The sequence below is a fragment of the Triticum aestivum genome, chromosome 2D (genome assembly GCF_018294505.1).
Source record: "Triticum aestivum cultivar Chinese Spring chromosome 2D, IWGSC CS RefSeq v2.1, whole genome shotgun sequence".
NCBI classification, from domain to species: domain Eukaryota; kingdom Viridiplantae; phylum Streptophyta; class Magnoliopsida; order Poales; family Poaceae; genus Triticum; species Triticum aestivum.
The window spans coordinates 168794909-168821912 of NC_057799.1; the positions used below are offsets into that span (position 1 = coordinate 168794909).

The window sequence follows — 27004 nt, forward strand, 5'->3', positions numbered from 1 at the left end:
ATTCTCAGGCGTGCCGAATACTACATCGAGTTTGATTTTCCCCGAACGTCGTGCTTCTCGACTGGGGATAATACCTCGAAAGGTTGTACTGCTTTGCTCGATGCGGGTCTTGTCAATTTGCATTTTGTCGAGCATGTCCTCGTAGATGAGGTTAAGTCTACTGCCACCGTCCATGAGTACTTTCGTGAGTCGAAAACCATCCACGATCGGGTTTAAGACCAAGGCGGCTGGTGCTCGGACTGGTCGGGCCCTTGGTTCGTCGTTGCCAGTGAAAGTTATGGTCGCGTCGTTCCAAGGATTTATTGCGGTTACTTGGTTGATTTCGGTGAGGTCGCGGAGTGCCCTTTTGCGCAGATTATTTGAGGAGAAGGTCTCAAAGACCGTAAAGACGTTCAGATCGTCATCCTCTGAAGAATGCTTCTCTGGAGTAATGTTGGTGAGGATAGCCTCACCGCTTTTAGCTACCTGCCGGAGTACCCAGCATGCCCGCAGGCTGTGAGTTGGTTCAGTACTCGGCGTCGCATGAATCTGACAGGGTTTATCAAGGAGTTCGTCAAGAACCGTTCTGTACCCTGTGAGGGGTTTGTTTTTCTTGTGGACGGGCTTATGATCAAATGTCTTGTAGGGGTGTATCCGTTTTGCCCGTGTGGTGGACCGCTTAAAGGTAGCGGGTTCCAACCAAGCGTTCTGGGCCTTCCATACGTTTTCCATCGCACAGTACTTCTGTACTAAGTGTGATAATTCCGTAAAGGTCTGTATGCGGTGGTGGTTGAGGGCGTTGAGAATTCCCTCGTCCGTACAATTACGATAAAAACCAAAACTGCTTCGTCGTCGCAGCAATCTTTGATCTTGTTTTTAACAAGGAGGAATCTGGCCCAGTATTGGTGGACCGTTTCCTGAGGTTGCTACCATACATACATTAGGTCACATATGTCTGGAGGGCCTGAGTTACTTGGAGAGTATTGATTGTGGTGGGTGGGTGGGTTAAAACCTGAATCCTGACCCAAGGTTGAATCTGGAGCTTGAAAAATCTCCGAGGTCGCCAGTTCGGGCCCGGGAAGATCCAGGTGCTTTCTGGGCTCTATGTCTGACCCTGGGTTCGGAGGACGTGAAGCCTCGTCCGGAGGGAGGGTGTCCGGCTCGAGGGGCTCGGAGATCCGGACATAGCTTGTTTTTAACTTAGGAGAAGAAGTGTTTTCGGCTCGTTCCTCGACGACCGCTACCAGATGGGTGATCGGCAGGGACTTGATTTCCCTCTGATCGGGTTTGAGCCCGATCCGGTCGTAGTCTGTTGCGAGCCCCAGGGCAGCGATGCGATCTAGCAACTCGCTCAAGGACGAGATATCCGCCAGATCCATCTTTTCGGAGTGTTCGAGGCCGATGCGGAGGTGATGATTGGCGATCGTGGGGCCCGACGTTGGCTTAACGGCCATGCGTGCGCCCATGGTGAAACCGCCGAACTGGAGGACATGTCCTGAAGTTAGGTTCCTTCCACAAGTGATATCATCATTGATGGTAAGGCGAGCCATCGATCCTTCTGTCGACAACACAACAAAACTCTTAATGAAAGCACCAATGTCGGTGTCAAAACCGGCAGATCTCGGGTAGGGGGTCCCGAACTGTGCGTCTGAGGATCAATGGTAACATTGAATGAAGGGTACACAATGTTTACCCAGGTTCGGGCCCTCTTAAAGGAGGTAAAACCCTACTTCCTGCTTGATTATATTCGATGAGTATAAGGGTTACAAGAGTTGATCTACCTCGAGATCGTAATAGCTAAACCCTACTTGTCTAGCCTATGAGAATTCTGATAGCCTCCACAGACTAAACCCTCTGGTTTATATACACACCGGAGGGACCTAGGGTTGTACAGAGTCGGTTTGTGGGGAAGGGAATATCATATCCGCACACCAATCTTGCCATCCACGCATAGGGGAGTTCTAACCGGACACGGGGGGGGGGGGAGTCTTCTGCTTGTATCTTCACGGCCCATCAGTCCGGCCCATAACAAATAGCCCGGACACCCGAGGACCCCTTAATCCAGGACTCCCTCAGGTGGATTAAATAAAGAGATTTAGACCATTCTAGAGTATAAGGAGTATAATAATATCACTAGTTTATTCCATCTGGCTTGCAAAGCTGAGCGTGAAGTGCAGGACCGACAAGCATTGGCGCGAACTAATTTTTCTGCAGGTCGATCTTCATCATGGACACCACGTACATCATCTACTCCCACACGTCCTACTGCAGCACCACCGACTTCAGCCGCCAATTCTAACCGAGATACAAGAAAACAGGCACCACCACCACCATCTGCCAGGAGTACACCTTCCGGTCCCGCACAAAGCTCTTCTTCATCCATGGCATCAACAGGGCAAACACATGATATTATTTGTCGTCATTGCAAGGGTGGAGGTCATTATGCGAGAGAATGTCCATCTAAGCATGTGATGATTGCTACTGAGGATGGTGGGTATGAGTCTGCTAGTGACTATGATGAGGAGACTTTGGCTCTTATCACAAGTGAAGAACACGGTGGAGATGATTCTGATCATGAGACGCAATACATGGCTGTTGAAGATGCTGACATGTATGAAAGTTTAGTTGCTCAACGTGTTTTGAGTGTGCAGGTCACACAAGCTGAGGAAAATCAGAGGCATAATTTGTTCCATACAAAGGGAGTTGTGAAGAAACGTTATGTCCGTGTCATCATAGATGGAGGGAGCTGCAACAACTTGGCTAGCATGGAGATGGTGGAGAAGCTCTCTCTCACCACAAGACCACATCCGCATCCTTACTACATCCAATGGTTCAACAACAGCGGCAAGGTTAAGGTAACATGTATTGTTCGTGTGCATTTTAGTATCGCTACATATGCTGATTTTGTTAATTGTGATGTGGTACCCATGCAAGCATGTTCCTTATTACTTGGTAGACCATGGCAATTCAATAAAAATTCTGTACACCATGGTAGAAACAATCACTATACTCTTGTTCATAAGGATAAACATAATACTTTTCTTCCTATGACTCCTGATTCCATTTTGAAAGATGATATTAATCGAGCTAGTAAAGCAAAACAGGAGCAAAATAAGAGTGAAAATCAGATAGTGGCAAAAGAATTTGAGCAACAAATGAAACCTAATAATAAACCATCTAGTGTTGCTTCTAAAATTAAACTGAAAAGTGGATGTTTTCATTTGAGGACGTGCCTTCCTCTTTGCCTCCTGCTGTCACTAACATTTTTGCAGGAGTTTGCTGGCGTCTTTCCACAAGACGTGCCACCGGGATTACCACTTATTCGCGGGATTGAGCATCAGATTGACTTAATTCCCAGTGCATCACTACCCAACCGTGCACCATACCGTACCAATCTAGAGGAGACGAAGTAGATTATGCGTCAAGTATAGGAGCTGCTCGACAAAGTTTATATACACGAATCTCTTAGTCCTTGTGCTGTTCATATTATACTAGTGCCAAAAAAAGGATGGTGCATCGCATATGTGTGTTGATTGTAGAGGCATTAATAATATTACTATTCGTTATCGTCATCCTATTCCTAGGCTAGATGATATGATTGATGAATTGAGTGGCTCTACAATATTCTCCAAAGTTGATTTGCGTAGTGGATACCATCAAATTCGTATGAAATTGGGAGATGGATGCAAAACAACATTTAAAACTAAGTTTGGATTATATGAGTGGTTAGTCATGCCTTCTGGGTTAACTAATGCACCTAGTACTTTCATGAGATTAATGAATGAAGTTTTACGTGCTTTCATTGGATGATTTGTGGTAGTCTATTTTGATGATATATTGATTTATAGCAGATCTTTGGAGGAACATTTGGAACATTTACTTGTTGTCTTTATTGGTCTACGTGATGCACGTTTGTTTGGTAACCTTGGGAAGTGCACCTTTTGCACCGACCGAGTATCTTTTCTTGGCTATGTTGTTACTCCATAGGGAATTGAAGTTGATAAAGCCAAGATTGAAGCTATTGAGAGTTGGCCGCAGCCCAAAACGGTCACACAAGTGAGGAGTTTTCTTGGCTTCGCTGGATTCCGTAGGCGTTTTTTGAGAGATTTCAGCACCATTGCTGCGCCTCTCAATGAGCTTACAAAGAAGTATGTGCCTTTTGTTTGGGGTACCGCACAGGAAGAAGCCTTCACGATATTGAAAGATAAGTTGACACATGCTCCTTTACTCCAATTTCCTGATTTTAATAAGACTTTTGAGCTTGAATGTGATGCTAGTGGAATTGGATTAGGAGGTGTGTTATTACAAGATGACAAACCTGTTGCATACTTTTCTGAAAAATTGAGTGGGCCTAGTCTGAACTATTCTACTTATGATAAAGAATCATATGCTCTTGTTCAGACTTTAGAAACATGGCAACATTATTTATGGCCTAAAGAATTTGTTATACATTCTAATCATGAATCTTTGAAACATATTAAAAGTCAAGCCAAGCTGAATCGTAGACATGCTAAATGGGTTTAATTCACAGAGACTTTGGCTTATGTTATTAAACACAAGAAGGGTAAAGAAAATGTTATTGCTGATGCATTGTCTCGTCGCTATACTATGCTTTCACAACTTGAGTTTAAAATGTTTGGTTTGGAGACCATCAAACATCAATATGTGCATGATGCGGATTTTAGAGATGTAATGCAGAATTGTAAAGAAGGAAGAACATGGAACAAGTTCGTCGTTAATGATGGATTTGTGTTCCATGCTAACAAGCTATGCATTCCAGCTAGCTCCATTCGTTTTTTGTTGTTTCAGGAGGCGCATGGAGGAGGATTAATGGGACATTTTGGCGTGAAGAAAACGGAGGATATACTAGCTACACATTTCTTTTGGCCAAAGATGAGACGGGATGTTGAGCGATTTGTTGCTCGCTGCACTACATGTCAAAAAGCTAAGTCGCGACTCAATCCTCATGGTCTATATATGCCTTTGCATGTACCTAGTGTTCCTTGGGAGGATATATCTATGGATTTAGTTTTAGGATTACCTCGAAAAAAGAAGGGAAGGGATAGCATATTTGTTGTCGTGGATAGATTTTCAAAAATGGCACACTTCATACCATGTCGTAAAAGCGATGATGCTGCTAATGTTTCTGATTTATTCTTTTGTGAAATTATTTGCTTGCATGGTGTGCCAAATACTATTGTTTCAGATGGTGATACTAAATTTCTTAGCCACTTTTGGAGATGTTTATGGGCTAAGTTGGGGACTAAACTATTTTTTAGTACTACATGTCACCCCAAACTGATGGACAAACTGAAGTGGTCAATAGGACATTGTCTACTGTGCTTAGGGCTATTTTCAAGAATAACAAGAAAATGTGGGAAGAATGCTTGCCTCATATTGAATTTGCTTAGTTCGCTGCACTCTACTACTAAGATGTGCCCTTTTGAAATTGTGTATGGTTTCCTACCTCATGCACCAATTGATTTGTTTCCTCTTCCATCTTTAGAGAAGATTAATTTTGATGCTAAACAACGTGTTGAATTGATCTTAAAAATGCATGAGTTAACTAAGGAAAACATCGGGCGTATGAATGCTAAATATAAACTTGCTGGTGATAAAGGTAGAAAACATGTTGTGTTTGCACCTGGAGATCTTGTTTGGTTACATTTGCGTAAGGTTGATTTCCTAATTTGTGCAAATCAAAGCTAATGTCATGTGTTGATGGTCCTTTTAAGGTGTTAGAGAAAATAAATGATAATGCATATAAACTTGAGCTGCCTGCAGATTTTGGGGTTAGTCCCACTTTTAACATTGTAGATTTGAAGCCTTATTTGGGTGAGGAAGATGAGCTTCCGTCGAGGACGACTTCATTTCAAGAAGGGGAGGATGATGAGGACATCTATACCATTGTTACACCCACAGTCGTTGCTGCTATACATACTGGACCAATTACTAGAGCTCGCGCACGCCAATTGAATTACCAGGTACTTTTGTTTCTTGGTAACGATTCTAATGTTCATGAGAATATGGTGTTGTCTAAATTGGATACATTTGTTTTGCTTACAAATGAAGGGCCTAGCTTGGACAAGAAAGATGAACCTTGGAGCATGTTCAAGCATGGAGATGATGGCTTGCGCAAGAGGAACAAGAACGGAGTTACAAGTGATGATTCCAGGACTTTGAAGCCACCATAATGAGTCCATGAAGCCTTGGACTAAATATACAAGATTCCACTTCATAAATTTCATCTAGAGGCTATTCTAGGTGCTGCGTCACCTTATTATTGGGCCAGGCCCATGTAATTTCAAAATACTTATTATAGGTTTTTTTAGAGTCCGTATGTGTGGGGAAACAAGAGTTAGGGTTGGTTTCGGACCCCTCTTCCAAGGGTCACGAAATTCCCTCTCTTCTTCCATATATACAACCCTTAGGGCATCGTTTAGACTTTGGGTTTTGTTTAGATTAAAAGTTTGCCATAGCTGCAACTTCGCGTACTTCGTTTGTGTTCGACGACCAGACCATGACATCACAGAACCCCACTTGATCAATAAAGCTTTCCTCTTTATTCGCAATATCCAGATTGCAATTTCAGTTTTGTCGGCGTTCTGGGAACGGGGGTCCCCAGACTTGCCTGCCTGCGGCCCACGGCGTGGCTGTGCTAGTGGGCCTGTACGGCCCATCTTTGTCAACAAGGCATTCAAGACCCTCGCGAGGGGCCAAGCCTCGCGAGGCGGACGACGCAAGACCTCCTCAGGAGCAGCCTCACCAGGCTGCCTCGCGAGGAGCGGAGATATCAAAGCAGGGCAAACCTCGCGAGGCTCTCGTGACGTGAGCCATGACGATCAAGATCAGGCGGGCGCCAGCGCGCGCAGCGTCCTTGTTTCCTCTTTGGTGCTAAGGAGGCCAGCGCAGGCGTGGAGTACCAAGGCATCAGGCAAAGGTTTCCATATCAGTGCAACAAGACCAAGACCAGCCGGACGGCAGGACGGAGGTCATCATGGAGCCCGAGACGGCGTCACCACCAGAGCTTACCGCAGGCGAAGACTGCTTTTGTAAGGATAAGCTGTACTAGCTGTCCCCCTTCGAATTGGCCGTTGTTGGCTCCCTTCCCGCTCAATATTCGGGGAGAGGACCAGGGCCTATATAAGTAGAACCAGCCACCACAGTAGGGCAGATCATCTGTAGCGACCAGACCTCAAATAGTTTGTGCTGCTGTGCTCTAGTGTCATCCCTGGATCAGTAATGCTGACACGCACAGTACAAATGGAGGATTTATAACAGAGTAGCAATCACACACTTATTACATCGAATATCTCCAAAGAGATTAAGTATGATAAACATGGCTTAAGGCCATCTAACAACGATAACAGCGGAAGACTTGGAAGATAAGTGAGTCCATCAACTCCAGTGGCATCACTGAGTATAAGACCACGACCTAAGGCACCTTACTCGTCGTCTGAAAAGTCTGCAACATGAAACGTTGCAGCCCGAAAACGGGTCAGCACATAGAATATGCTGGCAAAGTAACACATAGAGAGAAATGAACAATAAATATGCTATACTACATGCATATATGGCTGGTGGAAAGCTCTATGGTTACAGTTTTTGTGAAAAGCCAATTTTATCCTATTTCAAAGGAATAAATTTTATTTAACGATCATGATGGTTGTGAAACATTGAGAAGGTACCTCCAACTCAATCCCAATTAGGTGTCATCATTAACCCAACAAAATTAATTAAAAATAACATGGTGATGAGATTCAAATGATAATCCAGGTACTAGATACTCAAGTTGTCCATAACCGGGGACACGGCTAACCATGATTAGTTTGTACACTCTGCAGAGGTTTGCGCACTTTTCCCCACAAGACTCGATCGCCTCCACTTGATTCTCGCACTACATGATGTTTGAGAAACGGATGACCGAGACACAGTCTTTCAGAAACAATCACTCTTTACTCTGGGTGGACCGGTACACCTACTTTCCCCTACATCTGCTAGCCCACCTCTTCAAGAGATCCTGTAACCTACTCAACTATGCTAGAGCCCATAATAGCTTGTGGCTGCACACGGAAGTTTCTAGCATGAATAATCTTATGATCCCTTTGGGCCTGGGTGGCGGTCCTTATACATACAGACAACACTGGGTTCTCCAGGTGCCTCAATCCACCCAGATGTGAGTTTTAGTTGCCACCTTAGTTAAACCATTAATAACAATCTCACATCTGTCATGAAGATCTCTCAAAACCAATCCACGTCTACGAGCATAGCATGGCAATATAATAGCAACATAGAAGTAACTCCCAAGGGTTTGATAAGAAAACAGGTAATAGGTACTACCTCAACTACTTCCCAGTTCCCACAATTTAACCAGATCCTAATCATGCAATTGTTTGAGGAAAAGATCTAATGCAATAAAACTAGGTATGAAAAGTATGATCAAAGTGTTACTTGCCTTGCTGATGATCCGCAAAACCTAACGATTCGAAGTAACAAGCGGCACACTCCGGGTACTCTATCGCAAACAAACAAGCATACAATCAGTACTCATCTAATGCACAGGTAAAACTCGAATGAAAGATCCAACCAGAAAGTTCAACTTAAGAACTCCGGTTTGCAAAAAGAATCAACTCGAAAGAAGCAACGAAAGTCAAACGGCGAAAGAAAGTAGCTTTGTTTACTAATCTAGATCTAGGTCAAATTTTACTGTAGCAAAAACTTGTTTGAGTAGGTTGAACGGAAAGAGAATTTCGAGATGAAACTCTAGGCGCTTGAATCGCCTGATTCCGATAAACGAGCGAGAAGTTAAACAGAATCAAAGATTCGATCAGAAATCGAATCTGAGATAATCGCAGAAAAATCCGACAAAAAAGAAAAACGAACGAACGGTTAAAGAACGGACGTTCGTTAACAGAGAAAAACCGACGAACGCGTTCGTTAAAACGAACGGTTCGGTGAACGCTCGCAAAATAATAAAACCGAAAAAAAAACCGATCTAGGGTTTTTTTTAAACGAATGGTTTTTTTTTAAAAGAAAACCGGCAACCGAACGGGCGGCGAGGTACCTCGTCGGGGCGTGCTCCGGCGGGGCTCCGGCGGCTCGAGGCGAGGGGCGGCGGGGTCGGGCGGCTTGGGCGAGGGGCGGGGCTCCGGCGGCGGCACCGGCGAGCGGCGGCGGCGGCGCAAAGCGGCGGCGGCGCGGGCTCCGGTGCGGGCGGCGGCGGGTGCGATGCGGCGGCGGCGGGGTGAGGTGAGAGGGGGGTGCGGGGGTATTTATATGGGGGGGCCGGAGGTGGCTTGGGGAAGGGGGCGCCGGCGGGGCGTGCGGAGCTCGGACTCCGAGCGGCGGCGGCGGCCGTGCCGTGCGCGAGGAGGAGAGGGCGCGGGGTGGGCCGGCGCTCGGCTGGGCTTCGGCCCGGCGGGCGTCGCGCAGTTTTGTTTTTTTTTAAACGTTCCGCGGAAAATAATTCACAGAAAAATAAATAAAAATCAGAAAAATATAAAATAAATTTTCCCCGTCTAGTTAGAAAATCTAGAATAGGGTGAACATTTTTTTTACACGAAATAAATATTTTGAAAACATGCAATAAAAATTGCAAATAAAATCCAAATAAATTTCAATAAATGATTTTAACCTTTTTCCTCCAGTATTTCAATTGCTTTGGAGAAGTCATATTTTCTCCTCTCATTTATTTTTAGAATGAAATATTTTTCCAGAGAGAAAATAATTAAAACCAAAATCCTCGTCTTATTATTTGATGAAAATCAAATATGAAAATTTGAGAAAATCCCCAACTCTCTCCGAGGGTCCTCGAGTTGCTTAGGATTTATCGAGGATTTGTCAAAGTGCAATAAAACATGTTATGCAATGATGATCTATGTATAACATACCAAATTGAAAATTTGGGATGTTACATCATCTTGGACTGGATCCACTCCATCCTTGCACCCTCTAGTTGGTAGAGAATAAGAACACCTCAACCTCAAGAGGCTGTTCTTCCCCTTGTACTGTTCATCATCAGCCTAAGAGGCAATCCACCACCACCACACCGGAGTAGGGTATTACACCACAACGGTGGCCCGAACCAGTATAAACCTCGTGTCTTTGTGTTGCGAGTTCGTCGAGTTCGTCCGCGAGATCTTAGCGAGCTAGGGCGTAGATCGGTAGGGAGGAAATCTCCGCGCGCACCCCAGTGTTCGAACCTTAAGGGTTTTGCCGGAACCCGTGATCCGACATTTGGTGCGCCAGGTAGGGGTGCGCCGTAGCTCCTCTCCACCAGCCTACGCTCCGCCGCCACCGCACTCTGCCCTCATGGCAGGCGCCCCGCCACCGGCTCCAGCGGCCGGTGCTGATGACGGGGCCAGGGGCTCCGAGCCTTGGCCCCTGCCCTGCGGCAGGTGCGATGGCCACCCAAGTTTAGGTCGGAGATGCTGCCACGCTACGACGGCGCGGCAGACCCATCAGCTTTCCTGCTGGCATACGAGGAGGCCGTCCTCGAGGCCAGGGGCGACAACAAGGTCATGGCTAACTGGCTCCCATGGCCCTCGCCGGTGAGCCACGCGCCTGGCTGCTCAACCTCCCTGGATCCACAGTGGCATCCTGGGGGGAACTCCGCGACCTCTTCACCGCTTGCTACGCGGTACCGGCGCTCCAGCCGTCGCGGCCCTGCTGGGCGGCTCTCAAGCACCGCCTTCAGATCGCCATGTCAAGCCGTTCCTCAGCCAGATTGGTGCCGCTTCCAAACGCCCGGGGCTCCGCCGGGTTGGGCTGCGCCAGAGGCTGACCTCACCTTCGGCTCAGAAGACCACCCCGACTCCACCGCCGGCTCGGGCATGCTCCCAATGCTCTGCACGCCCACCATCTGCAACGTGGTTGTTACCAAGATCCTCATTGATGGCGGTGCCGGCCTCAACTTGCTCTTCGTGGAGGCCTTCAGCCTTCTTCACGTGCCACTCGAGCGGCTCAACCTCAGCAAGCCTTTCTCAGGAGTCGGTGGTGGCACTGCCCGCTCTCTGGGATAGATCCGCCTTAACGTCACCTTCAGCACGCGTGACAACTACCGCACCGAGCTGGTTGACTTCGACATCGCCCGCATCGGCCTCCCGTACAACGCCGTTCTCGGGTACCCGGCTCTGGCCCAGTTCGTGGAAGCGACTCATCCGGCCTACAACCTCATGAAGATGCATGGGAGCAAAGGCGTCCTCGCCGTCAAAGGGGACGCCAAGGAGGCCCTGACGGCGCTCAAGCTCGCCCTCAAAACCGTTGCGGCAGCGCAGCCTGCCGACGCGGGCACCTCCGAGCCCAAGGGAGTCGTACCGACCAAGAAGAAGAAGTTGTTCACAGAAGACAAGGCAGAAACCAAGCAGGTGCCAGTCAACGAGGACGGGCCCTCAGGAGCCAGCTTTACCATAGGTGCCAGCCTCGACCCAGGTCAAGAGGAAGCAGTGGTGAAGTTCTTGTGCGCAAACAAGGATATATTCGCGTGGGAACCCAATCAGCTGGTAGGAGTCCCGAGAGAGGTGATTCAACATCACTTAAGGTTATGCCCCAATGTACGCCCCGTGAAGCAGCGGGCGAGGCGGCAATCTACAGAGAAGCAGGCCTTCATCGTCCAAGAGACCCGCAAGCTGGAGGCGGCGGGTGCCATTCGCGAGGTTCGGTATCCCGAGTGTCTAGCGAACCCCGTCATAGTGCCGAAGAAAGGCGGGAAGGAACGGATGTGCGTCGACTTCACCAACCTTAGCAAAGCCTGCCCCCAAGATCCGTTCCCGCTCCCACACATCAATCAGATCGTCGACTCCACCGCCGAGTGCGACCTGCTGTGCTTCCTGGATGCGTTCTCAGGGTATCACCAGATCAAGATGGCGGTAGAAGATGTGGAGAAGACAGCCTTCCTGACCCCGTGTGGGGTGTACTGCTACACCTGCATGCCCTTTGGGATGCGCAATGCGGGCACAACCTTTCAGCGACTGATGCACATCGCCTTGGGGTGGCAGCTCGGGAGAAACACAGAGGCCTACGTCGACGACATTGTGGTGAAGTCTCGGGAGGCAAGGACCTTGATTCAAGACCTGGAGGAGACCTTCGCGAGCCTGCGCCAAGTGAACTTGCGGCTTAACCCGGAGAAGTGTGTGTTCAGCGTCCCTTCCGGCAAGCTGTTAGGCTTCCTCATGTCCCACAGAGGGATTGAGGCGAATCCGGAGAAGATCAAGGCCATCGAGGACATGAGCCCGCCGCAGACCCTTAAGGAGATGCAGAAGCTGGCTGGTCAGGTAACTGCGTTGGGACGTTTCATCTCCAAGCTAGGGAAACGCGCCCTGCCCTTCTTCAAGCTGATGACGAAGAAGGGCCCATTTGAGTGGACCCAGGAGGCCGACCGAGCTTTTCAAGACCTCAAGAGATACCTGACCAGCCCTCCGGTGATGGTAGCGCCACGACCCCTCGAGCCCCTAGTACTCTACCTCGCTGCTACCTAGCACTCCGCCAGCGCAGCACTGGTGGCGGTTTGGGAGGAGCACCAAGCCAAGGGCGCGCTGCTCCAGGCTACAACTGAAGCAATGCAAGATAGGAAGGCGCCGCAAGAGCCGTGGCAGCGCCGACAGAAGACCATGCTCAGGAGGACGCCGCCGCCAAAATTCCCGCAAACAATCAGGCGTCAGGAGTCCCGTCGCCTCAGGAGACGTCCCAACTTCCACAAGACGCGAGCCCAGACACCGCGCCATCCCTCGTCGAACACCCGGTGTATTTCGTCAGCACCGTGTTGCGAGATGCGAGGGCGCGATATCCCATGCCTCAGAAGCTCCTGCTCGCGCTCTTGGTGGCCTCACGCAAGCTGCGGCACTACTTCCAGGGGCACCCCATCAAGGTTGTCTCAGCCTACCCATTGGAGAGGGTGCTCAGGAGCCCCAATTCTGCTGGAAGGGTCGCTGAGTGGAACATCGAGCTGCAAGCATTCCGGTTAGAGTTCAGCACTACCAGGGTCATCAAGGGAGCCGCGCTCGCTGATTTTATGGCGGAATGGACTGACGTCCCGACACTTGAAGTAGGCGAAGACCGGTCCACCTCGCTAGGAAGTGAGGCACCAGACGGTTGGGTCATGTACTTCGATGGCGCCTTTGCGCATCAGGGCGCAGGGGCTGGAGCAGTACTCACCTCGCCCACTCAGGATAAGCTCTACTATGTCGTGCAGCTCTGCTTTCAGCAGGGCGAGAAGGTCCCCAACAACATCGCGGAATACGAAGGCCTCATAGCTGGCCTGAAGGCCGCGACAGCTCTGGGGGTGAAGCGCCTTACCGTTAAAGGCGACTCGTAGCTCTTCGTCAACTTCTCCAACAAGGTATACGAGCCGAAGGATGAGCATATGGAGGCATACCTCACGGAGGTGCGCAAGATGGAGAAGCAGTTCTTGGGCCTGGAGCTGCAGCACGTACACTACAAGAAATATGTCAACTTATGACCTTCTCTTAGTGACCCCAGCTGAATTGGTCGTAAATTCACGGCCATTTCGCTTGGAAGGGCTCAAACCCTGAAATTGCTTACACCAAATGGTCACAAAGCAGACAAGAGGCGCCAATGACCTTATTTCTACCTGATTACGACCAATATAAATGGTCATGAGGTTGTGAACGTGGATGCATTGGTACTTATTGCTATGACTAGGCGCCACCTCATCAGTTTTGCCTATGTGTCATGTCCATGTGTCAATTTTTGCACTAGGTTGTGAAGCAACCTATATTTCTGTCATTCCAAAAATTTCCAAAAAAATTGGGCATTCTTTACTATCCAAATCATTGCCTCATGACAATATTCAACTCCATTTGCCTGGTAAATCTTCCTCGGCAAATTTCCAAAGTTTTTGTTCAACTCGAATTGTTGTGAAGGAAGTACTAGCTAGGCATATCCTAATGAGCTGAATTTTTGCCACATCTTCTATATTCCCAAATCATAGCTCTCCACAAAATCTGAGCCCCATCTAACAATACATGTGAGTGTGGCTTCAACATTCATATTTCTGTCCAGTGTGGTACATTGCAAAGCAAGTGACACCTAGGCTCCTCCATTTGAGCCGCAAATTTTCCAAGATAGTGTCCTTAGTAGATGATCATCCTCAGCCAAAACTCAGGCCAATTGGCCATGCGCATTTCCCGTACCACTAATCAAACACTTGGGTGCTAATTCATGTTTGAGCTCAGTTCAGTCTCCTCGTGAGATTCTTCTATTGCCTTCTTCTTCCTGGCACCTATCAGGGGAGTGCCCAACCCACTAGACATGCCTAGGCCGCCCGAACGGGTGGCAACACCACGGTCACGCGGTGACCACATGGCGGGCATGCGAGTCTACGCGCTTTGGAGTTGGGGCCCTGGGCCACCATCCAAACCTCAACATATCGCCACCAAACCATGTATTTCTGATTAAATAGATACTTATGTACCTATAAATATTTTTTGGAAAAAATAAAGAGCAAACTATGAGGTAGCTGTAGTTCAAATTTGACCCGCTTCCTACTCAATCATCGGAAATTTGTCTTTTTCACCAGAGGTGTATATGTACTTTTGATGACCAACCATTTTGTCAATTGTACATTAAATATGGCCTAATATATTATAAAAATGACCTGGTCCCATTTTGCAACAAATATATGGTAGGTCCTTCACAAAAAAAAACTCATTTTGGGCACTCAAAAAATGGAAAATTGATTTTTCGTCCAAAGAAAATGAAAACTCCCTTAGGCAACATTGTTTGCCATTCCAATATGCACCCTTGTGCACAATATAAGATCATTTGAACAAACTATGCCATGAATGTGGCCATAAGATAGATCATTTGGCTCGAAAGCCATGAATCTTCAGAGATGATAGCTCATTTCTGAGAACACTTTTTTAAAAAAATTGCCGTATTACAAGTTTATTATTTTTCTTGGTAACTTGGTCACATATAATGACACAATGCGAAGGTTTTCCAATTTTTTGATTTTTTTTGAATTTTTTATGCCCGTTTCAAAATGCGGTCAAAACGGCGGGAATGACCGTTCCTAGCTAGTGGTTGAATCTTGGAATTTTTTTGGTGTTTCTCCGATTAAATATATACTTATGTATCTAGAAATGATTTTTGGAAAAAATAAAGAGCAAACTATAAGGCAGCTGCAGTTCAAATTTGACCCGCTTCCTACTGAATCGGCAAAAAAATATCTTTTTCACCAGTGGTGGATCAAAAAATTTGACACCCAACCATTTTGTCAATTGTGCATTAAATATGTCCTAGTATTTTATAAAATTTATTTGGTTCAATTTTGCAACAAATATATGGTAGGTCCTTCACAAAAAACTCATTTTGGGCACTCGAAAAATGAAAAATAAATTTTCCGTGCAAAGAAAATGAAAACTCCCTTAGGCAACATTGTTTGGAATTCCAAGATGCACCCTTGTTCACAATATGAGATCATTTGAACAAACTATGCCATGAATGTGGCCATAAGATTGATCATTTGGCTTGAAAGCCATGAATCTTCACGCATGATAGCTCATTTCTGAGAACACTTTTTTAAAATAATTGCCATATTAAAATTTTATTATTTTTCCTAGAAACTTTGTCATATATAATGACACAATGCGAAGGTTTTCCAATTTTTTTAATTTTTTTTTGAATTTTTTATGCTCGTTTCAAAATGCGGTCAAAACGGCGGGCTTGACCGTTCCTAGCTAGTGGTTGAATCTTGGAAAACTTTTGATGTTTCTCTGATTAAATAGATACTTATGTACCTAGAAATGATTTTTGGAAAAAATAAAGAGCAAACTATGAGGCAGCTGCAGTTCAAATTTGACCCGCGTCCTTTTGAATCAACGGAATTTTTTCTTTTTCACCAGAGGTGGATCAAAGCTTTTGACACCCAACCATTTGGTCAATTGTGCATTAAATATGTCCTAGTATTTTATAAAATTTATTTGGTCCAATTTTACAACAAATATATGGTAGGTCCTTCACAAAAAAAACTCATTTCGGGCACTCGGAAAATGGAAAATGAACTTTCCGTGCAAAGAAAATGAAAACTCCCTTAGGCAACATTTTTTGGAATTCCAAGATGCACCCTTGTGCACAATATGAGATCATTTAAACAAACTATGCCATGAATGTGGCCATAAGATTGATCATTTGGCTTGAAAGCCACGAATCTTCACGCGTGATAGCTAATTTCTGAGAACACTTTTTTAAAATAATTGCCGTATTAGAAGTTTGTTATTTTTCCTGGAAACTTGGTCACATATAATGACACAATCCGGAAGTTTTCCAATTTTTTGAATTTTTTTGAATTTTTTATGCCCGTTTCAAAATGCGGTCAAAACGGCGGGCATGAGCGTTCCTAGCTAGTGGTTGAATCTTGGAAAACTTTTGATGTTTCTATGATTAAATAGATACTTATGTACCTATAAATGATTTTGGAAAAATAATAGAAACTATGAGGCAGCTGCAGTTCAAATTTGACCCGCTTCCTACTAAATCATCGGAAATTTGCCTTTTTCACCAGAGGTGGATCAAAACTTTTGACACCCAACCATTGGGTCAATTGCGCATTAAATATGGCCTAGTATTTTAGAAAATTGATTTGGTCCAATTTTGCAACAAATATATGGTAGGTCCTTCACACAAAAAACTCATTTCGGGTACTCAAAAAATGGAAAATGAATTTTCCGTGCAAAGAAAATGAAAACTCCCTTAGGCAACATTGTTTGGAATTCCAAGATGCACCCTTGTGCATAATATGAGATCATTTGAACAAACTATGTCATGAATGTGGCCATAAGATTGATCATTTGGATTGAAAGCCACGAATCTTCACGCATGATAGCTAATTTCTGAGAACACTTTTTTAAAATAATTGTCGTATTACAAGTTTGTTATTTTTCCTGGTAACTTGGTCACATATGATGACACAATGCGAAAGTTTTCCAATTTTTTGTTCTTTTTTGAATTTTTTATCCCCGTTTCAAAATGGGGTCAAAACAGCGGGCATGACCATTCCTAGCTAGAGGTTGAATCTTGGAAAACTTTTGATGTTTCTCTAATTAAATAGATACTTATGTACCTATAAATGATTTTTGGAAAAAATAAATAGCAAACTATGAGGCAGCTGTAGTTCAAATTTGACCCGCTTCATGCTGAATCATCGGAAATTTATCTTTTTCACCACAGGTGGATCAAAAGTTTTGACACCCAACCATTTGGTCAATTGTGCATTAAATATGGCCTAATATTTTAGAAAATTGATTTGGTCCAATTTTGCAACAAATATATGGTAGGCCCTTCACAAAAAAAACTCATTTTCGGGCACTCGGAAAATGGAAAATGTTTTTTTTTTGCCAAAAAACTCATTTCTGAAGACACATTTTAAAAGATATTTATCTTATTTCTTGTTTGTTATTTTTCCTGAAAACTTGTTCACATTTGGTGATACAATGAGAAGGTTTTCCATTTTTTTTGAATTTTCCAGGTCATAAAATAGCTGACATGATTTTTAACACGTTAATTTTAGTCAACCACGACCAATTTAGATTGTCATAACCTCATACTGTAATCTGATTGGTTCATGGACGTGTCACGCGGATTGTGCATCAAACGCCGTCGGATGATTTGGGATCCAACGGCAGTCCTCAGCCCTTCCACACCATCCCTGAAACCCTAGCTCTGTCCTGTGGTCATTTTCCATCCCACCCCCCCGCCTCCTTTCTTTCCCTCACTCTCTCCTCTCTCCTTCCAGATCCAGCAGAGCTCCTCTCGATCCCCTCCCCTTCCTCCCCGCTGTCGCGACGTCGCATCCTCCCCGCCAGCCCCTCCTACTCCAGCCGCCGCCCCCATTCTCTCCAGATCCAATCCAAGTCCCCCTCGTCCATCGCCCCCTTCCTCCCGTCACTACACCAACCTCGCCGCCGGCCCACCCCTGGTCCTCCCGGCACCTGAGCGCGCCACCCACCGCGTCCACAGAGACTGCCGTGGACCTGCGGTGCGCGAGCTGGAGGACGGCGGGGGAGGCCAACAACCTGGCGCCGTGGGCCGACGTGCTGCAGGACTGCGTGCCGCACGTGCACGCATACCTCACTGGCCCCGCCTACCGCTCCGACCTCGACCTCGTCGCGGGGAGGCCTCCGCCTATGCCCGCGCCGCCGCCGCCACCGGCGCCTGGGTCTTCGACGTCGACGAGACGCTGCTCTCCAACCTCCCCTACTACGCGCAGCACGGTTACGGGTGGGTGACCCACGCTTGTCACATTCCGAGATCGCGGGCCTGCTATTAACACACACGGTTAATTTGCTGTTCGATTACAGGCTGGAGCTGTTCGACCACCGGGAGTTCGACCGGTGGGTGGAGACGGGGGAGGCGCCGGTGATCCCCTCCAGCCTCCGCCTCTACAGGGAGGTCCGCGACCTCGGCTTCAAGACCTTCCTGCTCACTGGCCGCAGCGAGGCCCACGAGGGTAGAAAGAGCTGTCGTGGACCTGCTATGTACGTACGCCTCCTCTCCTAATCCCCACACTGCGTTCAGGTTCAGTCAGGAAGTGTGAAGACCATTCAGGTTCGGGTTCAGTTAGGGGCTGTCGGACATTAAATTCTCAACATCTACATCGTGAGTAACACAATAGCGAGACCACTTTGTCAGTTTGGCTGCAGCTTGTTAGTCTCAGCAGGTTTCAGTCGACATCTAGCCGATTTAATTTCTGGGTTTCTTTTGTACCTCAACTTGGACTATAACATGTTGGTTGCAGTAAGTGCTGCAACTAGTAGATCAGTGTAGGAAGGCTCCACAGGGTAGAAAAAAGCATTGCTGGGAACAATTCTGTTGGTCCAGTGCACTGTGGAATCAATCAATCAATCAATCCGGCAACAATTTAGTCTACTTATTCAGCCATAATAGCTCAATCTGTTCCAGTTATCGTCATGCCTTTGTCCACAAATACACATTGTTCTACAATCAATCTCTTTCCAATTTGCAAATAGCATATGTTAACTCCGTCCGCTGTATTGCTTTTCAAGTCACTGTGTTGTTCTTTGAGTGGCATTTAGTCTGCTGTTGTATGGTTCAGAAGCTCGGATGGGATTGTGCAGACAATCTCTCTCCAGTTACTTTGCGCATGTAGTACGGATTAAGTTCAAGAACTGCTTCTGTAGCATCAGTGCTTTTCCCCAGCAAGCTCAGTGAAAAGATGCATTGGTTGCTTTTGGTGCGCATGGAGGAACATTTTTCTATAAAATAACTATTGTGTAGTGAATTGTACTGCTGGAGTAACATTCTTCTATGAAATAACTATTGTGTAGTGAATTTTGCTGCTGTAGATCAGATGGCATGGAATAGGCATTAGTCTAAAAAGATTTTTGTTTTCTGGCGCCTATGGGTTCTTGGCCTTTGTTTATCTGTTATGTTGTGTGCTGTGCAAATATACATAAACCACACTAACCTACTACTGCTATTTTCAGGTATGCCATCACAAAAGCCTTCTGTGTTGCTTTTGTCATGACATTCTTCTCGGTATTTGCCGCTGTGCCAGTCGGAGGTGCTGCTGCTACATTTGGCGGAGCTACCGCTGCCGCCCCAAAGGGCAACCTTCATCAGACACTACCTCATAACAGTGCCTCAAAGTTCTGTGCCCCATCTCCCCTCTTTCTAATTTACCGAAATAAAAACATTGTAAATACTAGTTGGAAAACATGTTAAATCTTTGTGTATAGAACTGGAATAACCCTGCAGTTTGGTTCCGCAGAGTGGTAAATTCAAGCTTACGCTTTATGGGTTTGTGTTCCTTTGTTTTATTTTCCTTTTGATCTGTACTGTCAGTTGGCTAGTTTTGCACTTGTCTTCTTTTTTTCAACCTTGTTTCATACTGGTAGAAAAATATGGAACCGGAACTATCATCAACTTTTGTGGGAAATACTGATCTTGACATTGTGACAATTCATCCTGGCGTGACGTGGGTACTGTTTGAGCATATTTTGTGTAGTGTCCACCTAAGAGCGGTGATTTTGTTGTTACGGTTCAGAATAGTGTTTTTATACTTGATCAGCGCACCTCTACTGTTCTGGTTACTTTTGCTTTGTTCTATGTAGTTGTCCAGGGCATGACAGTTTTATGTGTGGCTTGTTATTGTGTTACCAGCCTACTTTCTTGTACTGACTCTACAATCAGTGACACACCTCTTATGATTTTTGTATTACCGATGCCTTAATATTTAAACTGTTTAGCTTGATTTGAAATTGAAATCATAGGTTTTTTTTAATCTCATTTTGAATTGTTTGTAGTTGCTCCAGGTCCTTCTCTAGCTGTGTTTATAACTGTCTTTGTTCCTTTTTTGATAACAGGACCAGTTTGACACGATTGACTTGTCGGACAACGAGATTGTCAAGCTTGAGAACTTCCCTTTCATGTATCGCCCAGGGAGCCCGCACCTGATTACAACTTACAATGAGAGGGAGGAGGTGACGCCCAGGGAGCTCAGCATCCGAGTCCCGGCCATCCTTCGCAGCAAGGACGAGGAGGGCGTCAAGGGCTGCCGCGTCGCCGGGGCCGTCAACAACTACACCTCCCAGCTCCTCACCTACGGATCATCATCACAATCGCCATCTTGTAAATCTTCCCGCCAATGTAATGTTCAGTTAGATCATACGAGCTTCAGCACATCTCTTTTGGTTGACTGAATTCGTACTGAAGATGCCATGTTTTCTGCGTGGAATACTGCAGATAACCTGACGGAAGCGCTCTTGTTCCTCTCACACTTCATGGGCGACATCCACAAGGTAGTACTCCTGCCAAACCCCCAAGTGCCTGATTTTTGCAAGTGTTTCTGTTGCGGGTTGCAACTTAAGCCGATGCTTCTTGTTTATGTAGCCACTAAAATCTCTACTTCACCATGTAAGGCTAGTTCAGACTTGAGGTTGAACCCTTCTCTGTGTAGTATGATTCTGAGGAAACATGTGTCAATAATGCTGAAACTTTTCACGTTGGCGTTGCTATGTTTGATGTGGTGGTGCCAAACAAAACTCATATGCTTATGCTGCGCTTACTTTTAATCTTGTGAACATGCTAATTTAGAGGATGTACTGTAGTTCCACTCATTTATTCTGTGTGATGAGCTTACTTTTGTACTGTAGCCACCTTCTTGTTTACTTTGCTGAACCATGTCTTGTGTACTAATCATGAGTTACTAGCATTAATTAAACATGATAAGTATGTATACTTCTTTGAGATACAAATTCTACATTGCATGTTTAGGAGGTTCAATTTCTACAGGTGTTGCCAAATGAATGTGTCAACGTGTCTCTCCTTAGGAGTTGATTAAACCGCAAATGATCTACTGTATCAATTTCTTGCTGTTCAAACATTGAAATCCTGGTTCATTTTTCAAACATTGAAATGTTGTTAACCCTGTCTTTCTATGCTTAAATGATAAAATTTTTGCATTTTGCTTGTTCTAACCATTTTGCTTGATAACTTGCAGATGCTGGCCTTCATTCATGTTTTGTCGTGAGGTCCAGGATGAACAAGTTGGGAGAAGCATTGGAGCTAGTTATACTGTGATAGCTGTGTTACTTGATGTGAACATTTTTTTATTGTAAAACTAATGTGAACCATGTTTGGTTGTAATAATGTGCCAAGTTTGGCTCTTTTTGATTGTATTCATGATGTGAACCGTATTTTTCCGGATTAGTCGTGCTCTGTTCGAAGCATTTTGTTTTCTCTCTATTCTGATTTAAAAATTGTTATTTATTTACTGGAAAATTGAGATCTGAAGAATATAACAGTGACAACTGGGACTCACTTATTAGAACCTGACAACTGGGTCCCATCTCACTAGTGGGCCTATCTTCTGAAAAAAATAAAATCAAAAACTATGGAGCCAGAAAGGCCATGCCCTACAAAATAAAAAGGCCAAATTGTTGGGCCAGGCCCATGTATCTAGAGGAAATTAACAGAAAAATATACAGTAAAAAGGCTGAATTGTTGGGCTCGGCCCATGTAAAACGCCGAATCGGACCGGGCTGATTCTTGTGCCACATCAGCTTGCCACGATGGATGCCGACGTGGCCCGAGGAGGTTGCTAGTGACCAAAAATTTGGTCGTGGAACCAACAACCTTTTACATATCACAAAGAAGGTCACTAATTTCAGTTTACGACTGCCAGCTTTTGACCTTCTGTTTTTGGTCACAAAAAGGTCGCAAATGAAAAACTATGACCTTTCAGCGGCCAATAAGGAGGGTCACAAGTTGACATATTTCTTGTAGTGGTACCGCGGGGTACCAACAAGGAAGCCGACGACATCGCCAAGAGAGCATCCAAGCGGCAGCCACAGGAGCCCGGTGTCTTTGAGGAACGGCTCTTCAAGCCATCGGCGACACCACCACTTTCAAGCACGGCTCAACCTCGGGAGGAGCCCCCACAGCCTCCTGCTACAGGAGCCCCGGCCTGTGGGCCGACCTCAGGAGCTCGCCTACTCTTGGCGCTCGAGCCTCAGGAGGGATGCTGGACCAAGGAATTCAAGGAATATCTTATGCAAGGGGCGCTGCCGGAGAAGGAGGAGGATGCAGAGCGTGTGGTTCGGCAAGCCACGGTGTAGTGCATCCAGGACGGTGAGTTGTATAGGAAGCGGCCAAACGACGTTTCCCTGCGCTGCATTTCCAGGGGCCAGGGGAAGGAGCTGCTAACTGACATACACGGTGGGGACTGCGGGCACCACTCGTCATCACGGACCCTCGTTGGCAAAGTGTTCCGCAGTGGGTTCTACTGGCCCACTGCGCTCACCGACGCAGCTGAGCTGGTGAAGTCATGTGAAGCCTGCCAGTTCCACGCCAAGCAAATTCATCAGCCGGCTCAGGGCCTCCAGACCATTCCGCTCACATGGCCGTTCGCGGTCTGGGGCTGGACATCTTGGGCCCGTTCCCTAGAGCACCTGGGGGCTACCGCTACCTCTACGTCGCCATCGACAAGTTCACCAAGTGAGCTGAGGTAGAAGTCGTCCGCACCATCCCAGCTGGCTCCGCGGTCAAGTTCATCAAGGGTCTTGTGAGCCGTTTCGGGGTCCCCAACCGCATCATCACTGATAACGGCTCGCAGTTCACTAGTAATCTCTTCAAGACATATTGTGCTAACCTTGGAATGCAGATCTGCTACGCTTCGGTGGCGCGCCCCAGGAGCAATGGTCAGGCCGAACGCGCCAACGCAGAGGTCCTGAGGGGCCTCAAGACCAGGACCTTCAAGAAGAAGCTCGAGGCTTGTGGCAGGGGCTGGCACGACGAGCTCCAGTCCGTGCTGTGGTCCATCTGCACCACCGCCACCAAGCCAACGGGCGAGACCCCATTCTTCCTTGTCTACGGAGCTGAAGCGGTCCTTCCTCACGAGGTCAAGCATCGCTCCGCACGGGTCCTGGCGTTCGATGAAACGCAGCAGGACGCCAGGCGGGGGATGGACCTCGTGCTGGGGGAGGAACGTCGCCGCGAAGCTGCACTGAGGGTGGCAAGGTACCAGCAAGCGCTGCGGTGATACCACTGCCGCAACATCTGCTCCAGGACGCTCGAGGCAGGCGACCTCGTCTTGAGGCGGGTCCTCTCTAGGGAAGGGCTGCACAAGCTTTCACCCATGTGGGAGGGCCCGTTCAGGGTCGCCCATGTCTCCAGGCCTGGCGCCACGCGCCTGGAGACGCAGGACGGGATACCCATCCAGAACGCCTGGAACATCCAGCACCTCCGGAAGTTCTACCCATGAAGCAAGGCCCAGAGCCTGTGAAGAAAGGCCCAGAGCCTGTGAAGAAGGCCCGGTGCCTGTGAAGAATCGCCGCCCGTGACAATCTCATGTAATAATGAGTGGGGCTGTACACGCCCCGGAGTCTCAGGAGCGCCGGCCTCAGGCCCTCGGGCTCCCTCCCACGCCTAGTGGTAGCACTTAGCTCTGCGCTGGTGAGAAGACTTGAAGACTAGATTAGGTACCGGACGCGGCTTTTCATTTGCTTTCCGTAGTTGGCTCGCTTTTCCTTAATCAAAATTTGCTTCTGGTGTTCCTTGTTGTTTCGATTCCCTCGCCTCTTACTGCGTTTTTCGGCTCTGGTTCGCTCGTGTTCTCTCTCTCGCATACCTCGCGACGGGGGCTACATAGGCAGGTGCCCTCGTGAGCGTTTTTCTTCTCTCTGCCTTCTCGCGAGTCTGCCTTCTCGCGAGCCACCCTCGTTCGAGCCCGAAATCTGGCGCATCTCTCCTAATCCATGCCCCTCGGGTACCGCGATACAAAGCGTCGGGTGAAGGCATGGGTGAACGACAAATCTCCTGGCAAACCCCCTAACAATTTCTTTGCAGTTCCTGAGCAATCGCAGACCACTAGGTCAAGACGGACACGAGGAAACAAACGCCTCGTAAGGAGAAGGGCGCCCCGAATGCACCAGGCTAAGTTATCTTTGCGCAAAATAGCCACACAGCATTGAAACAACAAGCGTAGCATCATGGTTAATAAGTTATGGTTCGACACACGCCCCTCTGGGCCCATGCTGGTTTCATTTCGATGCAGGAAGGAAAAGAGGAACATGACAAAAGCGGCGCTCGCCTCTGCAGCAGCCGACGGGGGCAGGGCCTTGGCGGCGTCCCGGGTCTAGTCAGACCCCTCCTCGCGCTTCACTGATGCGCGGCGATGAGACGACCCGCTACCACCTTCAAAGCGAGCGTGGCGGCGTGGCGGCTGATCAAGGCCACCGCTGCTGGAACTGTCGCCAAGGGAGGAGCCACCATAGCCAGACGAGGCGCGGCCGGCGGGTTCGTCCTCCTCCTCGTCCTGACCATCGCCAAGGCCGAGCACCTCCTCGCCGTCATTCACCTCGGGGCAGCATCCGGCGCGGTGACCGTCTTCCCCGAACACCCTCACGTAGAGGGTCGCATCGACGTCGAACTTGAAGTGGAGGGTGCACCGCCTGCCCAGGCCGTGCGCGCGGGCGAACGTCTGCCATCGTGGGCCAGAGCTATGTTGCCCGCGACGGAGACCTCGACCGCGACCCAAGAAGCCCGGCTGCAGCATCCGTCTGCCTGCAGGCAGATCCCGCCTGGACCGGAGGCCGGAAGCTCGTCAGCAAAGAAGCGGGGGAGCTGGAGCCAGCTGCCGGCCGGATCCTCCGACCAGACAACGAACTCTGGCAGGACCTCTGACGCATGGAACCGCGGTCGGGGAGGCCGCGCAACCACGGCGCGTCTCCTTTCGTCGATAGGACTGCCGCGACCAGAGCGACTCCTGCCATGCACTGCGGCGCCACCCCGAGAGCCAGGGGCCACGGCAGGGGTCGCGGCATGCTTGTGGGGATGGCCACGTCCTCGCTTGGGCGCCGGGGAGCCGGGTCCCTCCCGAGGGGCTTTGCCCTTCTCCGCGGCGGAGAACCTCTTCGACGACGCCATTGTCGCTAGCGGTGGAGCAAGGAGGAAGAAGCAAGTGAACCAAGAAGAGATGGGCGACGGGGGCTCTGCCCCCCTCCCCATTTATATCGAAAGAAGGCCAACCGACGCCCCCACGATCACAGGTAATGATGGTTTTCCTTGCATGTCGCAGGGACTTGTCAAGTCGAGCCGTTCCCGAGGCGGCGTGGGGAAGCGGAGACGCCCACGTCCAATCAACCGCCACGCGTCGACCAAGGCCGCAGGCTTTTAGGGCCCGCGGCGCTCCGCGCTTGACCTTTGGCTTCGCCGCGAAGCCAAGCCCAAGCGCACCTTGGGCCCGGGGGCTACTGTCGGCGTTCTGGGAACGGGGTCCCCAGACTTGCCTGCCTGCGGCCCACGGCGTGGCTGTGCTAGTGGGCCTGTAGGGCCCATCTTCGTCAACAAGGCATTCAATACCCTCGCGAGGGGCCAAGCCACGCGAGGCGGACGACGCAAGACCTCCTCAGGAGCAGCCTTACCAGGCTGCCTCGCAAGGAGCGGAGATATCAAAGCAGGGCAAACCTCACGAGGCTCTCGTGACGTGAGCCATGACGATCAAGATCAGGCGAGCGCCAGTGCGTGCAGCGTCCTTGTTTCCTCTTTGGTGCTAAGGAGGCCAGCGCAGGCGCGGAGTACCAAGGCATCAGGCAAAGGTTTCATATCAGTGCAACAAGACCAAGACCAGCCGGACGGCAGGACGGAGGTCACCATGGAGCCCGAGATGGCGTCACCACCAGAGCTTTCCGCGGGCGAAGACTGCTTTTGTCAGGATAAGCTGTACTAGCTGTCCCCCTTCGAATTGGTCATTGTTGGCTCCCTTCCCGCTCAATATTCAGGGAGAAGACCAGGGCCTATATAAGTAGAACCAGCCACCACAGTAGGGCAGATCATCTTGGACTGGATCCACTCCATCCTTTCACCCTCTAGTTGGTAGAGCACAAGAACACCTCAACCTCAGGAGGCTATTCTTCCCCTTGTACTGTTCATCATCAGCCCAAGAGGCAATCCACCACCACCACACTAGAGTAGGGTATTACACCACAACGGTGGCCCAAACCAGTATAAACCTCGTGTCTTTGTGTTGCGAGTTCGTCGAGTTCGTCCGCGAGACCTTAGCGAGCTAGGGCGTAGATCGGTAGGGAGGAAATCTCCGCGCGCACCCTAGTGTTCGAACCTTAAGGGTTTTGCTGGAACCCGTGATCCGACAAGTTTCTTGCTTGTTCTTCATTTGGTTGTAGAAAATAGACCTTCGTGGTCAAGTTGATCGTGCTCCAGTGTGGTCAATAACCTCACGGAGTTGGTTTAGCGATTGCTAAGGCACGACGTCCTCGCACGTTCGTAGTCGGATCGTCAAAGTCTACTCCATCAAAAATGATAGCCACCATCCCATCGAAAGACGGGACACCTTAGCCTCTATCAAGAGGTGTTTGTGTGTTCTTTGAATACACAATGCACAACTTTGATGTGGCACCTACACCTCAGAAACCGAAAAGTCCCCACAAAGAGCGAGGTTCATGATGCGTGGAATGTGCTACCCCCCCTGACACGTGGTATATATATATACTCCTACTGTAGCACAAACTGAAAAGAATCATCCTTAATG

At 48.1% G+C, this 27004-nt stretch overlaps 1 protein-coding gene across 1 annotated transcript; it reads left to right on the top strand.

Moving 5' to 3' along the window:
• The first annotated feature begins 11153 nt into the window (after nt 1–11153).
• On the top strand, nt 11154–21686 carry LOC123055733 (uncharacterized). The gene is made up of 8 exons (XM_044479621.1): nt 11154–11291; nt 17657–18216; nt 18297–18473; nt 18639–18732; nt 19695–19730; nt 20322–20604; nt 20701–20756; nt 21458–21686. The coding sequence occupies exons 1-8, from the start codon at nt 11154–11156 to the stop codon at nt 21485–21487; spliced, it is 1374 nt and encodes a 457-aa protein (XP_044335556.1). The 3' UTR covers nt 21488–21686.
• The last annotated feature ends 5318 nt before the right edge of the window (nt 21687–27004 follow it).